The 18,462-nt window shown below is 37.2% G+C and overlaps 2 protein-coding genes across 3 annotated transcripts; both read left to right on the top strand.

Annotated features, from left to right (window-relative positions):
- The first annotated feature begins 56 nt into the window (after nt 1-56).
- Nucleotides 57-3,760, top strand: cnpy4 (canopy FGF signaling regulator 4). 2 transcript variants are annotated; one of them, XM_022678462.2, is made up of 7 exons: nt 57-227; nt 1,310-1,339; nt 1,432-1,558; nt 1,707-1,803; nt 1,925-2,047; nt 2,235-2,352; nt 3,067-3,760. In XM_022678462.2, the coding sequence occupies exons 1-7, from the start codon at nt 62-64 to the stop codon at nt 3,180-3,182; spliced, it is 777 nt and encodes a 258-aa protein (XP_022534183.1). In that variant the 5' UTR covers nt 57-61; the 3' UTR covers nt 3,183-3,760. The 2 variants fall into 2 exon arrangements, with proteins under 2 accessions (XP_022534183.1, XP_007242073.2); XM_007242011.4 differs by lacking the exon at nt 1,310-1,339.
- Nucleotides 3,761-5,391: 1,631 nt separating this feature from the next.
- On the top strand, nt 5,392-14,092 carry LOC103046951 (zona pellucida sperm-binding protein 3). Its single transcript, XM_049483157.1, has 9 exons — nt 5,392-5,799; nt 6,741-6,856; nt 6,967-7,070; nt 9,238-9,415; nt 10,146-10,272; nt 10,363-10,445; nt 12,651-12,769; nt 13,075-13,146; nt 14,025-14,092. Exons 1-8 carry the CDS (start codon nt 5,428-5,430, stop codon nt 13,119-13,121), a joined length of 1,146 nt encoding a protein of 381 aa, XP_049339114.1. The 5' UTR covers nt 5,392-5,427; the 3' UTR covers nt 13,122-13,146; nt 14,025-14,092.
- Nucleotides 14,093-18,462: the final 4,370 nt, after the last annotated feature.

Below are 18,462 nucleotides of genomic sequence, written 5' to 3'. Positions count from 1 at the left end.
TCCTGCTGATTTTCAGGCTCTTGTTTTGCCTTTTTCTCGGGCTTTTACATCTGAACCGCGCATGCTCGGCGCTGCTGTATTCCCCGGTGCTGGTGGTGCGGATGTGGCTGTAAAGTCAGAGGTGGAGATGATCCGCGGCGTTATGAAAGTTTCTGTTTTATTCCTGTGTTTTCTGTTCAGCCTCGCTGTAGCAGAGCAGGAGGAGCGGCTTCCCAAGAAATGTGAAGGTAAGTTTCCCTCCAGCTCAGTGCGGTTCAGACTGCAGAGCTGAGCTGAGCTGAGCTGATTTACTCACAGCTTCTGTTTACTGAGCTCTATCTTTTAATGTTCAAACTCTGTTCTCCTCCGCTTGTTATTAATCTTTAAAAACTGAAAAACTTTTGTTAAAGGTCCTGTTAAAGTGAATGAGTATCCTGGGTAACGGTGTAGTTTTTGGGTCTGTGTTTATGTTCTTTGCTGTTTTAAAGTTTTCTCCTGAACATTGGTAATGTTACAGCTCTGGAAACCACTTCAGTTTCTGAATCAGTTTCTCTGATTTTGCTATTAATAGTTATATGTTTGAAAATAAGTGAACATTGGTGTTTTATTCTGTAAACTACGGACAATATTATTATTATTTAAAGCAAAACTGAGAAATGGCTAAAACAACAAAAAGATGCAAAGATTTCAGACCTCAAATAATGCAAAGAAAACAAGTTCATATTCATTTTTTGTTGGCATGTTCTCTTCCACCAGTCTTACACACTGCTTTTGGATAACCTTTTGCCACTCCTGGTGCAAAATTTCAAGCAGTTCAGCTTGGTTTGATGGCTTGTGATCATCCATCTTCCTCTAGATTATATTTCAGAGGTTTTCAATTTGGTAAAATCAAAGAAACTCATCATTTTATATGGTCTCTTTTTTCCAGAGCTGTATATGTGCAAGAAAATGTAAAGTAGTATATTTAGCTGTTTATATTCTTGCTATATTCTTACATTATTGTGCAGTGGTTCTCTTTTATCTCTGCTATCAGAAGTCAAATCTAAATTTAAGTTTGCTATATTTACAGGAACTCTCAAGCTTCTAAAAATTATATTTCTCCTCCAAGAAAACATAATTAATAGCTTAGTTGGTTAACATCTTCTCAAATACAATACCAATGTTAAAGTTTTGAGTATTGCCCAATACCAACCCCCATCCAATATATCTTCCCTAGTAGTACTTACATTTAATTGTGTTAAATTGAAATGTTCTCAATTCATATTGTTATTTGCTTTTCATCTGGTATTTGATGTTTGTTTATTAGTTATATATCTTTGTGTTTACACAGATTTTTGGCCTTGTCTTTTCACATTTTGGGGTCTGTAAAAAAGTTTTTGTTTGTTTTTTTATATTTTGACAAATTGACACTCAGGGAAATCTTTTTTTTATGTGTTTTTTTTTTTTTGTCAGTATGCAAGTTCTTGACAGTGGAGTTGCAGGCAGCTCTAGAAAAGACTGGCCGCTCCAAAGAGGTAATGGAGCTTGGAGAGGTGCTGGACACCGGGAAACGCAGACGCAAAATCAAGTACAATACCTCGTAAGTAAAAAAGAAACTGAATGCAAGGAATTGATTTGGATTGCACAGACTCCATTACTATCTGCCCAGTTAGTATAGCAAACATATGATTGACTTATAATAATATATCACTGAGTATTTATTAGTGATCATACTTCATTTCCTGCAGGGAAACACGGTTGACGGAAGCTGTGGACAACATCTGCGCAGGGATTCTGCAGTACAACGTCCATGCTGAGAGACCGGGGAGCCTCCGATACGCCAAGGTTCTCTACTTCAACACTAGTTAATCCATTTCTTTCATGCAGAGAGAGAGAGATGTTATTAATGAGGAGACAATCCACTGGATAGAGTATAAATGTATGTATGGGTGTTGGTTGGTTACAGGGGGCCAGTCAGACCATGAGCACTCTGAAGAATCTGGTTGATAAGGGAGTCAAGGTGGAGCTGGGTATCCCTTATGAGCTCTGGGATGAACCAACGGTGGAGGTGGCAGACCTGAAGAGACAGGTAGTATGCACTCTGTGAGGATGTGGTAGCCACAGTCTGTCTGTTGTTTTAACCTGTAGCATGTGTGAGGTAGAAGAACATCTATAAAAAAATCAGGAAGGCATTGGAGGTTCTGAATAGAGCTCAATATATATTGTTTGCAGAGGTGTGTTAATGTGTTGGTAACATGGATACTATTATGTTTCAGTGTGAGACTATGCTGGAGGAATATGAAGAGGTGGTAGAGGACTGGTACTTCAATCATCAGGAGCAAAGACTGGAGAAGTTTCTTTGCGAAACTCATGTCCTGAAAAACTCTGACATGGGTGAGAAAAATCACACTTCCACCTCTAGTACTGTTTGTACTGGATACGAAGAATCCTTATGCAAGCTGTACTTTATAGGCACCACACATTATTGTCTGTTCATTCTTTAAAATATTATTTCTTTAGATTATTAAACAATCTACAACATATTTAATTAGTTTTCTGACTAAAGTCCTGAGTTACATATGAACAACTGTTCTCTGTTTCGTCTAGGATTTTTTTTTTTTTTGCTGTAAACTCTTCCAGATTGCAGCCTCGCTTAAGGCACTTAATATAGTTTGTTTGGTGACTTGTGGAAGCTCTCATGCATATACACTACCATATTTACATGTAATCCTGTTAGTTTTCAGGACATTACAAAAATGGAAAGTGTTTGGAGCTTAGGTTCCATAAGGTTCCATATGGATCAGTGTTTTAATCTTTTGGAGATTTGCATGTTAGCAGCGTGCCAAACTCTGTGTAGCCTACATTAACATTCAAGGCATTTAGCAGATGCCCTGTTCCTGATTGGCTAGACTGGAAGGACACATCACAATAGATGCTGCTACATGAATACAAAATAAATAAAAAATATAGATTCTAATATAGAGATTCACCGTTGCATGTCAGTGGAGCATCCCAGTAATTTAGTAACTTTTATTTTAAAGCTAAACTTGTACATACTGTTGCTTTTAGTTCACTTTAACCTCACCTGTATGTTTTTTGTTTTTCTAGAATGCTTGAAGGAGGTGTGGAAAGGTGACATGGGAACTAAAGGAACAGCTGAGGAGTCGGAGAGTGAAAGCAATAAAGAAGGAGATGGACAAACGCATGATGCTGGAGAGCTTTAAAAGCATAACAAAGCCAACAAATTCAAACATCTGGACAGTATTTCCGCCTACAGTCTGGCCTGAGAAAGAAGAGTGAGCCAGCAGACTGGAACCTATCTTGTTTTCTTTGGTATTGGTCAACACTACATGGATAATCAGAGCAGCTTCAAAGAGCTGCTAGTGCACGGTGCTGCCCCTATCTGCTTTCATATTTTTAGGCCAGCAGTCAAAATATGATAAAGTGACACTGACATTTTCTTTTTCTAACAAATGTGCCTTATCTTCTCTCCTGAAGAAATGTTACTTTTAATTTACCATACATTTTTGGTCAGGTTTACAGGATAGTTGTTTTTATATGGTACTTTCATTGATAATGACACTGCAAATTTTGTGCATTTATGCTATAAACTGCCTCAGTATTATGTGGAAGAACAAACCCTTACACTATTTTACATGCATGTGTTCCAGGGTAGTATTTGTCCCTTTTCTTTATTTAATGCTGTGTGCACAAACCGTTTTGGAGCAATAAGACTGTTTAGTCTTTGCAATATATGTATTTTTTTTATGACTTTTTAAATAAAATATTTTTATTCAGTGTGGGATGGATTGCTGAAGAATCTTAGTTGCACTGGCTTAATATTCTTTCTGAGAAGAGTATTATTAGTTATTTTGTATTAACACTAAGCTTAGTGTTCCCCAGGGTTTGTACGGTCATGAAAAATCTGGAAAAGTCATGGAATTTAAAAATAGCAATTTGGTCTACAAATCAAGTGTGATTCATTTTATCTGATTCATTTTAGAGCTACTATAGTCAATTTTAATTATAGTTTTAGTTTATTTTTAGTTTTTAGTTAGTTTTAGTTTTATTGTCCTTGTCTGCATTGATTTTTTTTTTTCATCGTATGGTCATGAAAATTTGCCTTGAAGGCATGGATATTTATTGGTTAAAAACTGTATGAACCTTGGTTTCCAATTCCAGGTCTGGTGACCCCTGAAAAGAGGATTTTTGTGCTTCCATTATCCTATATTAACTCCAATTTATTTATTTACAATCTGCATTATACACCAAGTCATACACTATATGCAAAAAAGTAATGGGACGCCTGCTCATTTTTGTTTACTCAGAAATCATGCATACTGGCCTATCAATATTTACCAACCAGAGTGTAATTAAGGTTATCTCCCTAGTTTATCCCAATACAGTTCCACTACTTAACAGCTCAGAGCAGGTGGGTGTTATTCTCATCTTGTCTGTGCTAGCCATTAGAATGATAATTTTTATCTGCTTAATTTTTTTCTGGAATAATCTTCCCGAATATGTTTAGGACTTAATCAGGTTTGTGGACGGTGTAGTGGGTGGATGCCAGTGTTTCAGGGTGTCTCCGTGTCTATGTTACCTTCTGGCTCTCTCCCTTTAGTTAGGCTGTTTTACTCAGACCTGCTGGATTCGTTAGCCATTAGCCTGTTTTACATAAATCCAGTCAAAACTAAATCCATCGCTCTGGCTTTCTGTGTTCTTTTTTTGCATGTATTGAGATGCCCTGTTCTTGATGGCTCTCCACTGCCTGATGTCATAAATGAATACCTGTTACGTTAAAAATAGCTATAGCTCACATTATCTCTCTGTGCTGTTGTCTTTTTCTGTTATTTATCTGAGCGGGTTGACCCCCGCGGGGTGGGTTCCTCTGACTAAGTATTGGTTCCTTTTAAGGTTTCTTTCTCTTAATCACCATAATAATTGGCATCTCTGCTGCTCATAAAGGCTGCTTTGTGACAACTTTCCCTGTTACAAGTAAGTGAAGCATCACAATGAAAGTGAGAATGCTAATTACTGTTGCTTTAATTTTATATTAAGCTGTTTGTGATGAACAGCTTTGTGCCTATTAGGAACACTCCTCTATATGGATTAGACAAACTTTTAGTGTGGGTTTGCACATCAATGTCAGCAATGGGTGCAAACTAAAGAAGCTGAATGCATTTATCATAAGGGGTTCCCACAAACATTTAAACCTATATTGTCAGTTTCCCAGACAGGAACTAAGAAGCCTAGCTCAATAAAAGTAAGATCTGACTTTGTGAACGCTAACGTTCATACCTCTGTGTTAAAAGGGGCAGGGATTTTTTGCAGGTGAATCTCATTGGGCATCATCACCTGTCATTGGAGAATCCCTGTCATCATTGGCTGAGATTCTTGTCACCTGTCTGAATTGCCTTTACAAAAGCTATGCCTTTCACCAAAATAGCTCTACCAAGGCCTTCAACCAAGATGGAGTGTTTGGTGACTGTTTTTGGTCTACTTCTGTCGTTGTTGCTCTTTGGTGTTCTGAATGTTGAATGTTACGCAAATGCTCCTTCACCACTTGTCAAGTCGATGTCTGAGCTTGGGGCTAAACAAAGCGGCTCAAATGGTGCCTGCAGTGGCCAGTCCTGCCTGCGCACTGTAGCTGTGAAATGTGGCAAGTCCTCCATGGAGGTCCAGGTTAAAGCTGATTTGTTTGGTACAGGTGTTCCTGTAGAGGCTAGTGAACTGACCGTGTTGGCTGCAGGTACTGATGAACACTTCTGCAGAGTCACAGTGGCTGAAGACGCTCAATATAAGATTGAGGTTCCATTTAACAAGTGTGGTACTGGCTTTCAGGCAAGTTGACTTTTTGTGTGTGTGTGTGTGTGTGTGTGTGTGTGTGTGTGTGTTATTTCTTTCATAAAAGTTATGTTGGAGTTTTGCTGCATGAATTCTTTAGTGCTAATTTGCTGTTTCAGTTGAACATTCTGGTCATTGGAAGCCCATCGTAAACATCTTAATCACTACAACCAAATTAGTTTACAAAAAGTTCTTCGTAAAACCCAGATGGAGCCTATCCCCGACTCATGTGTGACCATGTGTGACTCGCATGGAACCCATGGACAAGGTGTTCTGGAACCCAATTATGTACTTAATCCATTACGTAATTTTAGGATTTGTTAATTTGACTCCTTGTTTCTGTAAAGAACACAAACATTCAGCTTGTTTGTGATGAAGTCTTCTGTCACACAGCTATAAGCTTACGCACAATTCAACACTCCAGCTAATCTGTTACAGCTAATCAAATAACAAGCACTACCTGAGCTTAAGGTAGTGGGTGCATTCCAATTGCATACTAAGTACTAATCCAATTATTAGAAAATCATGGCTAACAGTGGCAAAGGCTGTTGGAAATCATGCAATAACTTCTTATTGGATCCTGTTAATACATAACAGGATAGTAAATTCATGCTGTGTGTAATTTCCTGGCAAACCTGCACTATTAATTTTGTAGCCTGTGTGTTGGAGTAGATCAAGGGGTCTTCCAGGACCAGGAAACACTGGTCTAAACTTGCACTTGACATAGTAGTGATTCTTTTTTAATACAATTTAAGTACAGTCTTTAATTCTAATTGTAATTTATGTAAGTATCAGGTCAAATGATCAGCTCTAGAACTGGGTACTTTATGTGAAAGACGAACAGAACAGGACATGTTTTGTTTAAATGCGTCTAAATGTTTTTTATGGTTTAATTTATCTTGTTTCTGTTCAAAACCACCTTTTTTTATCTTTTGCAGATGAATGATGATTGGTTGATCTACTCTAATCTCCTGCTCTATACTCCCACTCCTTCTCCATATCGTATTCTGAGAATGAGCCCTGCGACCATTCCCATTCAGTGCTGGTTCAGTAGGTGAGCTGCTGTAACAGAAGCTAGATGTTCTAGGTTTGCTAAATGCTGTAGTTTTGTAAAGTAGCTGGAGCTCATTGTTCCAATTGGTGCGCTCTCTCTCACATTCACAGGAAGTTCAGAGTGAGCAGTCAGGCTGTTGTACCTACCTGGGCACCATTTAGCTCCACTTTGTCCCAAGAGAGTAAATTGGACCTGGGCATGAAGCTCATGACAAGTAAGACAAATTAAACTTGGTCTTCTTTACAATAATACAAACTAAATCGCCTTTTTAAAGTACTATTTCTTGTAATATACAGCAAGGTTTGTGTATCTACAAACACATCCACCACCATGTTTGACAGATGTGCTAAGCTTGAGCCCTTTCTTTCATTTCCTATGCTGTTCTCTTCACATAATCCTGGTGCAAGTATCAACAGATTATAATTTGGATTTCTTTAACTGTATAGAAATTGCAGCCATTATTTACATAGTTCCTCCACTTTCACAGACCAAAAACAGTTGATTAATTGACTAAAACTGCTTAATAGCCAGATGAGGCCTGTTCCCTTGCTGTTTCATGATAAATGGACACATCTGCCAATTAGCATAGCTCATGAGTTGTTTATTTGGTCTCTCCTAAGGTTTAAACTATTTGGATTGTGTTTTTTTTTTATTTATTTATTTTTTTTTTATCCACACTCTAAATTAGTGATTTATATGGAGAACTCTTGAGAATATCTGCCAAATGCAAAGTCTTGTGTCTCATGAATTTATGAAAATTGAAAGGATTACGCATTATCTGCTTTAATAAACTGCTTTACTCACCGGTCCAACCTGTCAAAAGGGATTAGATATGTAAATGATGGCTGCAGATTCTAAACCAACTCCTAGAAGTATGTTTTGTTAAACCTCTTTAACTTAAGTTTTGCAATTCTACTGGTTTGCTTCCCTTTTTTGAGATCTATTGTGGTGCATTTTTATCATTAGTCACTGTTCTGACTGTATTTTGTAATAATTTGTTAAATAATTATTCATTCATTTATTTAGGTTTGAGTGCTTGTATTAAGTTTTTAATGTATGCAGTCTTGTTTATTTATTCAGTCTTCTAATCTTTTATATGTGTAATAGTTTCCTTAAAGATATACTTGCTCATCTAGGTTCCACTTTTTATTGTATTTTTTTTATTTTAGTAGTAACTTTTTTTTTTTTTTTTTTTCATTATGCATTTCCGTTGAACCGTTTAGCTTGATTCTTGACTGGGTATATCAAATTGTTTTTTTTATATATATAAAAAAAGAAAGCAGAAATGTGATTGCAGGACAGAGAATCAGGCAAAACATTAAACATACAATAAATAGCCCCCAGTGAGCAACAGAGCCAAGGGAAAAACTCCCTCAGAGCTGGAAAAGGCAGAAACCTTCAAGAGTGTCTGTGTGCAACAGGGGCTTCACAGTGCACATGCACTGTCAAGCCCCGGAAATGCACTCTCAAGCGCTACACTCACAATGCTTTTAGACAAACCCCCTTAAAATAATATATAATTTATGACTTTTTTTTTTGTTTGTTTAAATTCCCCTTTATACGCCAGAATGTCAGTACAAGGTATAATAAAATACGAAGATGTACATGTTTAATACAAATAAAGTTTAGTACAAACAGTATAAAACATATAAAACCATAATGTTGAAAATTGCACAAATATTTTTATATCAGCACTATAAACTAGGATTAAGAGGAGGAGTTATCTGCGATAACTAAAAGTCAATCAAAAATACAAGACAATTTAGAGAACTGGTTAATTAATATTAATATCTCTACTGCTCTCTGGATGTATTGGTCTCTTATTTGCTTATTAACAGTTACAGTGCGCACAAACTACACTCATCATTAACACTTGCTAGCTTTTGTCATGTCTGTTACCGTTTGTAAAATCGCAAAACACACTATGGATTTAAAAACTCTTGTAAATCTTCAGAAGCGTGAAAGTGTACAAAAGAGCTTGAGAGTGCATTTCCGCCCACACCTATTTTCATTGGCCACGCCGGAAGGTTTGGAGCTTGAGAGTGCATTTCCGGGGCCTGACAGTGCACATGCACTGTGAAGCCCCTGTTGCACACAGACCCCTCTCCAAACCTTGGGAGGACAAAGGACCCACCCCCCCCTCTGTTCAGACAGCTTTTAAATGAATGTTAAAAAGTCATATGTCCACACAGGTCTAATATATTCAGAGTTAATATTAGAATTCATATGAATTTGCATGTAATCTGTAGTGGAGTGTGAGCATGTAATCTGTAGTGAGTGTGTCCCTCCTGCTTGCCTGCACTAGATGGCAGTAATGCTGTAGTGATTCAGAGCTCTGGTGGGTGCAGCTGTATTGGTTGATGTGTTTTGCTTGTGTGCAGGTGACTGGAGCAGTGAGCTGCTGTATGGTGTCTACCAACTGGGTGAGGTTATACACGTGGAAGCCTCAGTGGAGATGGGTACACACATGCCTCTGCGTGTTTATGTGGACTCCTGTGTTGCTACACAGTCACCTGATGTTAACACCAGCCCCAGATATGCTTTCATTGAGAACAACGGGTAAGAGCAGTAGATTATTAATCTGGATCACGACAAATTGATGTATTGTAGAAGTCTGGCTGTTGGAGTCCATTATTAACCCACTCAGCAGCGAAATGAGTGAAAACGCCAGAGAATATGGAGGTTAAACGCTGAACTTTAACTTAAGTATTTAAATAAGCAAATTTGACAAAGTTTACCTACTTATTGCCATTTTTTGTTTGTTTTAAAATTTTGAGGTGAGGTTGCTGTTGAGAATTCATTTAAAAATAACTGAGATTTATCTGATTATTTTTTTTATCTGAAAATCTATCTTTTATTTCTGAAGTTTAAATCAAATAGAATTTAAATCGTTTTTATATTGGAATTTGTTGTATCGTTTTTATATTGGGTATTTTTAATTATTTTTTAAACAGAATGTCAACAACAAGTTCATAACAAAGCATTATTAAAACATAGGGTTTACACTTTTTAAATATCAAGTTAACCAAAAAAAACATGTCTGCTTATGAGCTCCATACAGAATGAATGCCTTCTAAGTTTTTAAAAAGTTGCAAAATTTTAACAAAGTTTAGTTACAAAAACATTTTCCTGTTTTACACTATTAAAGGAAAACTGTATTTAATGCTGTCTCCATTTAAGCTTAATTGACATACATTACTAATTCAATTTGATATTTAATGAAATCACTTGCCGTTTGCCTGAATGAGCTAATACTGCTAAATCATGTTGAGTTGTGCTCTTTCTACAGGTGTATGATGGATGGTCTAATAACAAGCTCCACTGACTCCTACTTCCTGCCCCGCCTTCAAAATGACAGACTGAGATTTCAGCTGGAAGCCTTCATGTTTCATGATTCTCCCAGTAATGCCAGTGTGGTCAGTAAATGCTTGTTTTCTTTTAATTACTTCAAGCATTGTTTTTGTGATTTTTAGAATCACTTGTAATGAAGATTTTCTTCCCCTCAGCTCTTCGTCACCTGTATTCTGAAGGCTGTGCTTATTACACAGAGCAGTCCTGAGCAGCGGGCTTGCTCTTTCATTGATGGACGGTAATGTCCAAGCATTCAGCACACTAAACAGATGTCTCAAACATGCCATGTTCATTTAATCCCATCTGTGTCAGAATAATTTATTTTTGTTAAATCCATTACCTTAATCCAAAGCCTAAATTCATGCCAATTAAGCATTAAAATCAAATAAGCCGCATGCTGTTTGCTTAAAGGTGCTATTACTAGCGTTCACAATAGGATATTGGCTACAGCCTGTTTTGGTTGTCTTGATTCATCTGTGTCTGGACTTTTCTCACTATATAACATTAATACACCTACTATATAAAGGTTTGGAAATACTGGTTTAACATATACAAGTTTAATTTTCAAAGTGTTGACCTACTATTATTAAAATATTTACATTACATCACACAACCCAATGGAAGCTTGTCTAAACAGTGGAAACTTGTAAAAACAGTAGTTGGTTCATTATATAGCTCTATCGTTTTGTTTCTTTGCTTTGTAGAAATTTGTTTTTTATAAATTATTCTGCATATTTACTTTCCCTACAACTACTCCTAACTTAGATATTTATATATAACATTTTTACATTATTGCTACCCAACCATTCCGCATGCACTGCCTGGCCAAAAAAAAAAAAAAAGTTGCCACCAACAAAAACGGGTCACATTCTCTAACACTTCGTTGGACCTCCTTTAGCTTTTATTGCAGCACACATTCACTGTGGCATTGTTTTCCTAAGCTTCTGCAATGTCACAAGATTTATTTTAATCCAGTTGTACATTTAAATTAAAAAAGATCTTGCATTGAAGATGGTAGCTTCTGACCACTGCACAAAGCCTTCTCCAGGCTGGACACAGGTCTGGGCTCTGTGGTAAACAATCCATGTGTGAAAATGATGATCTCATGCTCCCTGAATCACTCACAATTCCAGCCCCATGAATCCTGGCATTTGTTATCTTGGAATATGCCTGTGCCATCAGGGAAGAAAAAAAAATCCATTGATGGAATAACCTGGTCTATATTCAGTATATTCAGGTAGATAGATACTTTATTGATCCCCGAGGGGAAATTCTTGACATCCAGCAGCAGGTGTGTATAGTACACAAAGTTACAATAAGATAAAATATAAATGATGCATATAAGTACAAAAAAAAATAAATAAAATGAAAGTATAAAAGGACAGTCTTTAGTGTGCGTGTGATGTAAAATGGAGGTAGTGCAGTTGAACACAATAGACAGTGAACACCAGTTGATGTGCATAAAGTGAGGATAACTGATGTCAGCCATACAGAAAGTGCAAATACAGTTATATAATAATTTAAATTTAGCAGTGCAAATGATACGTAAACAGTAGATGAATTAACTACTAGTGCAAAATAGGGTAGAACTATAAAAATAGTGTTATGGGCATCAGCAAGACTGAGTGTGACCATAGGTGGGGGTATGTCCATGGTGTGGCCAGAATTGCTGGAAAGAAAAGGTGTCACAGAGTCTTCAGTTTGCTGTGCTGAGATGAGTTGAAAAGTCTTATGGCCTGAGGGACAAAAGACTTCCGGAGTCTGTCTGTGCAGCAGGACTGGGACAGCAGTCTGCCGCCGAATGAGCTCCTCTGCCTGGTGATGGTGCTGTGCAGAGGATGGTGAATATTGTCCATGATGTTCAGCAGCTTGCTGAGTGCTCTCCTCTCTGCCAGTGGTGTTAAGGACTCCAGCTCTAGTCCCAACACAGAACCAGCTTTCCTCACCAGCCTGTCCAGCCTGTCCGACGCTGGCTACCACAGACTGGTAGAACATCAGTAGGAGTTTCTGGCAGGTGTTAAAGGACCCAAGCCTTCTGAGGAAGTACAGTCTGCTCTGGGCCTTCCTGTAGAGGGAGTCAGTGTTCACTGACCAGTCCAGCCTATAGTCCAGGTGCACACCAAGGTATCTGTAGGTAGTCAGCTGACCTCTTTCTTTCAGCACATACTGTTGCTGAACCTAGACTTGACCAACTGCAGCATCAACCCCACATCATTTACTTAGTTAAATCCAGGTGGTGACTTTTTTTTTTTTTTGGCCAGGTAGTGTAAAGTTTAAGCTGATTAGCATTTAAGAAGTTTTGCAGTTTCTGGTTACAGTTAAGGTAAATTAAATATGTTGTAAGAATGGAATTTGTGGCCTGGCATGTTGGAGCTATTTTCTCTTACCTTTTTAGTTGCTAAATTATAAATAGATTTTCTGATTTTCTACCTTACACCCCTAGGTGGAGATCTGCAGATGACACTGACCAGGTGTGTCAGTCCTGTAGCCACAGTGCCTCTGCTAATAGTTTGGATCAGCCCGTCCAATACAACCAGCCTAGCCAAAGCGATCAGCAAACAGGTAAAGCACTCAGTCAACTTGTCTTCATTGTTATTTTTGCTTTGATATTATTAGTGATGTGTTTGTAGGATGTAGTTATTTAGGAAGAATGTTTAAGCTCCAGTAAGAAGTTATGCCTCTGCTGCCCCACAGCTAGTTGGGAGACATGCTTTCTGAAAGCCATGCTACTGGCATTATTTGCCCTGGATTTTTAAAATCTTGTTTGTCTGCTGTTCCAACTCCTTTCCCCTGCTGAACTCATTCCTTCACCTACATGAGAAATATTTTGCAGCATTGCTCTATTTATGTATTATTTTTTTCCCCAGTATGGAAACAGCAAGCCACACTTGGACCTTTTGTTGTCCAACCGTGACAAAGTGATCAGTGACTGCTGTCTGGTAAGTGACCCACGTCTGTTTTTCAGTTTAGGTCTAGTTCTAGTCTAGCATTAAAATGGAATGGCTAGTATTAGTCTGTGTACTTGTCTGGAGTTTAGACTCAGCAACTAAACTTGTGCTGTTCATCTGAGAAACATTTAAACCAACAGAAATGAAACTTTTTTTAAACTATTTAATGGCATTTTTTGTGTTTAACATTTCAGGTGAAGTTACTGTTAATTTCAAAATAACTTTAGACTTTTCAGATTTTATTTTGTATATTTTTGTCAAATCTATTCATATTTCTGAAGTTTAGATCAAATAGAATTTATTCATTTATTTATTTATTTATTTGTTTATTTCATTAATTAATTTATTTTTAAAACAGAATATAAACACAAAGTTCAAAACATTTGAGGTGACAAGAACTTTTAGCAATGTTGTCAAAAGCAACCAGGAAGGTTAGTCCAACATTACAGAAATAATGTACCAGGAACATTCTGAAAACACCAAAATAATGATTATTTGAATCACATTAGAACGTCTCTAACATACCTTTCCCAGCTAGACGAATACTAACATTATGGAAATGGTAAAAGTAACGTTCCAAAAACTAAGATAAAACACGGATACATTGCAGTTACGCTGCCGCAATTTCGCCATGCATGTTTTAAAACCATTCAGTAAAGACATAACATTCTAAAAACATTTAACTGTAGTATTCAGAGATTGTTACCTGGGATGTGTAATGCTTTCTGACTGCTTTTAGAGTTTTTGCACAGTATGCTATTTTGGTCAAATGCATTCTTTTTGTAAATGCTTATTCCTTCGGTGTAAAATGTATTTAACTGTTGTCTGCTTGACATTATACAATATTAATTAGATTTTCTTCATTTCAGCTTTACTTAATGCTTGGCACAGATGTTGATCGCCCAGCTCATCTATTAAAGTTTTTACACACCCTAAACCTCTGTCTTCATTTAAATAGCAGAAGATATAATAATACCATGGTGAATCATTGAGTGCTGGTGAGATCTGGAAATTCATTTCTTTCTTTTTTTTTTAAAGAATAGCCCCTAAAAGTACCTAAACATTTATGCTGGGTTCATGTGGTGTGAAATAATAGAAAATAAAAAAAATGTGTTCCTGATACCTTTTGCATGCATATGCTTGTGAAAATCCTCAGTTTTACAGATATAATATATGCATGCACTGTTATTATTTAGGATTTTAATGTGGGCTAAAATGTGGAAAATGGCACAGCCGTTCTGTGAGGACTTTGGCTGTTAATATAAACACTGCCTTTCTCACAAGCATTAGCTGTGGTAGAGAATGTGCTGTAAAATCATATTCAAGACATTGGCATGTTGTTTTAACTCACTCAGTGTGGTCTGACTGAAAAAAATGAGCCCTCTCTAAAAATAGTTATTCCAACAATTTCTCCCTTTTGAATAAAATATTTAACAGCTTTTATTTATACTTCTCTTATATTTTGAAATAAAGGAATTTACATGTAAGAATTGATAAACTGAACTAAATGAGCTAAATAAACTGAATTAATGCTTGAATAACAAGCACTAAATGACCAGTACAAAAACAGGTGTCCTTATAAGACATGCCTTTCCTCAGCCCCATCCCTCCCTCCCTTTTTGTTCTTTCTTAATTCTTAACTTTTGTTTTTTAAGGCAATGCATGTTTGCACGGTTGCTTAGAGAACACTGCTGTTAATTGGAGGCAGGATTAAATACCGCAGTAATTGCCCTCAGATAATATTTTCTTTGTCTAGGCATGGATTTGTTTTGATATCGGGATTGTGGAATTTCCCTTCGTGTGTTGCATACTTTCAGCCGCTGGTCCTGAATGTGTGTATCTATGTAATTAATACTGACTTGTCTTGTATTTCACTGGCACTCCAATCAGCAGCTGTGCAGCACAGATTTGTCTTAAGGAAATTAACCTTCAGTAAATTGCTGATTCCAAAACAAACAGGGCTTCATCATGTACAGCAGTATTTACAACAAATTGGGGTTCTGTAGAGTGCATCCTGAAACGGGTAGAGAGGGGAGTGTGCTCTGCTTACAAGCCTAGTCTTTTATATATATATATATAAAAAATATTTTTAACACACTTATTTAAATACGCCTCTGAGTTTGACACCAACTTCCACCGTAATCTGCCCAGCCCCTGCCCAATGTGCCGATTTTTTTTTTTTTTTTTTTCTTTTTCTCGAGTGGTTGACTTTTTGTAAGAAAGTGATCTGGTTTCAATCCAACCCAGCTATGAAATGTAGTTCTTTTTAATTGAGCTAAACTGCTGTTAAGGCACAGTTTAATCTGATATATAATCTAATGCTATGAACAATAGCAGTATATACTCTCTGCTGCTTGATGCTGTTTACACATTAAGAGCATGTTATGTGCTGCATGTACTGATTCCAGCGGCGACACTCCGTTTACAACTGCGCTGAACCTCCCATTGAAAACACTGTTTGAAGGCACAACGCCATTTTTTTTAGCGTTCTGTGTTAAAGCAGCTTCACATTGCACAGATATATATACTTGCTGGAAAACCGAATCGTCACATATTTTGGTGTGTTTAGGTTTATGCCTGTGTGAAACCAAACCAAACAAGAGAAATGCTCAAAATAAACAAACTCATCAAATAATCCAGACCAGAGAAACCCACTACAAGTGTGAAAATGCCCCTTTTAATCCCAGCATAGGGGAATGGAGAGAAAATATGGACCATAGATCATGAGGCTGGAGTAAGAACAACTGTTTTAAAGAATCCATTTTAGGGGGCACCGATTTGAAGGAAGCAACACACATTTAAAGGGGAAAAAATACAAGATAGGGATTAGGCCTAGTCTCCTACATAGAATTCTGAATAGAGATTTTCCATTGAGAGATGACTAGTCTAAATCCCTGTCTGGGATTCTACTCCTCCTATATGTCCAAAAGATTGTGAAAACCTTTTCTTTTAATAAATGCATACTTTAGATAGCATGCACACAGAGCATCTGTAGTCTCTGTAGAGAAGTACTGCCAGTAGAATAGGACTGTCTGGAGTCAATAAACATGAGCAGTGTTGAGCTGTGGAGAAGTGGTACTATGTTGTCTGGAATCATTGTGCTCCATCCAGTATTTTTGGTATGAGGTAGAGCAGGTGGTGATCATCCAGCATTCTGACCTGGCTAAGTGCAATCAAATCCTTTCAGGAATGCTCCAGTATTTAGTAGAACCTAAAAACTAAACTGTTTTCAACTGTTTTTAAATTGTTTATAGCATATTTCATTCAGCTTTGGTGTAAAGTTTGAAGTACTTCTTTAAATATTTTTTAAATTCTCTTATCTGCTAACATGCCGAAGATGACTGAATAATCTCAAATGTCTATTTTTGCTTGTAAATTAATATAATCCATTATTAGTTCCACAATGACAAATTCACAATTTTTTGCTTTGTTCTTTGTCAATTATTCACTTAATTTTCTCGCCATTATTTTCTTACCATTATTATTATAGGCAATTAATGTTTTTTAATGCAATTAATTTTGGAAGAAAGAGCAGAGCAAACCATTTGTCTATGTAGTGTATGTGTTCATCTTAGCATTACTCTTTATAAAGAACATTCATGTGTATTTCTGAAAACTCAGTTGAACATAACTTTATTTTAATACCAGTAAAATAGGCAGGTGTCCCAATACTTTTTGTCCATATACTGTATGAACAAATGGCACGGTTTCACATTTACCGCATTTGGCAGATGCTCTTATCTGGAGTTACTTACTGGTCAATCATGTTACTTGAGTCCGCAAATGTATCAATTTGAGTCTAGCTTGAGGACTATAGTATAGTATAGTATAGTATAGTATAGTATATGGCTGTCTGGGCTGGTGATCTTACCCCAGGATCCAGTTTTCCATGTGGAAGGTAGAAAGCATCAGCTATACACATTACTCTATACTAACTACTTATTCCTTGAACCATATGTTCTCTATCAGGGGTCTATATCGTGGTCATGGAGATCTACCACTCTGTAGACTTTACCTCCCCCCCCCCACCTCACTCACACCTGCTCTAAGAAATGAAGGCCTTATATGTGAACATTCAAGACTTAGAACTGAAATCTTCAGTGTGGTAAATCTACAGGACTAAGAATGAGCACCCCAATTATAAATACGTTGTTGTCATTTGATGAGCATCAGCACCAAACCTAATCTCTTCTGAGAAGACTCTTTGTCTATGTTCAGACTGTCTGCTTTAATCTAATTTTGCCAAGATTGTATCCATGTTGGTAGTCTGGAAACCACGAAACGAAATCTAGCTTTTGCTAATTGACTTCAAACCACATTTGGAAGTAGTTTGACAAATGCAATTACAAACAGATTTGTACAGATACATCTTGGTCTTATGTACTCACAACTTGACAAACTCAACATGCAAATCCGAACTGATCACTTGCAATTACCAGTGCAGACAATCATCCCAATAAATACGACATGAGAATCAAATCACATTGCCTGTAGTCTGAACATAGCCTTTGTTATAATGCTATTTCTTTTTTCCTACAAATCTGGAGTGTGTGTTTACATGTTTAAATGTTTAAAGGTACCAACTGTTCCAATATAACAACTGCAGTGTTTTCCCAAAACCCAACATTCAAGCCCAGAGCCATTTAGAAACAGTTGAAACAGCCATTTAGAAACAGTGGGAGTGTATCACTAGCTGAGCTCCAACTGAATGTGATGCACAATCATCACGCCAGTTCACCTCTTAATTAAAGCTGTTATGCTTGTCTTCTGTCCAATTCCTTCAAAGTCAAAGTCGTTGTGCTGCAGCAGCGCATGAGCGAGTACACAGACACACCTGGGAAACAGTCCTCAAGGGAAGTCATCAATCAGCTTTATGGGACTGCTCTGGGAAAGCTGCTTTTGTCTCCCCTTCCTCCATCCACTTGTTCCCTCTTCTCTCTCTCTTTCTCTCTCTCCCTCTCTCTTACTCTCTTTAGCATCATTTCCATCTGTAGGAGCTTCACTACAGATCCAGAGCTCACTGTTTGGTCAAGTGTTCTTTCACTTGTGCTCCACTGACAGTAAATTGATGACTGCAGGGCTACTGCTTTCAATTATTGGCACTGTGCCCTCAAACGATACACTTTAGTCCCAAGTCTGGAAACACTTCAGAACATGAGAAAATGAACATGCTGTTCTTGTGGTGGAGACCAAACAAACTGAACATTAGTGAAATGGTTGTGCTAATGTGAATCATCTGGGTTTCCTAAGACCCTTATTCGGGAGATCCACACCTAAAATCTAAAACTATTCAAAGTGCAACTTTAA

The sequence above is a fragment of the Astyanax mexicanus genome, chromosome 8 (assembly GCF_023375975.1).
Source record: "Astyanax mexicanus isolate ESR-SI-001 chromosome 8, AstMex3_surface, whole genome shotgun sequence".
In the NCBI taxonomy this organism is placed as follows: domain Eukaryota; kingdom Metazoa; phylum Chordata; class Actinopteri; order Characiformes; family Acestrorhamphidae; genus Astyanax; species Astyanax mexicanus.
This window is presented reverse-complemented; position numbering and strand designations above follow the sequence as displayed.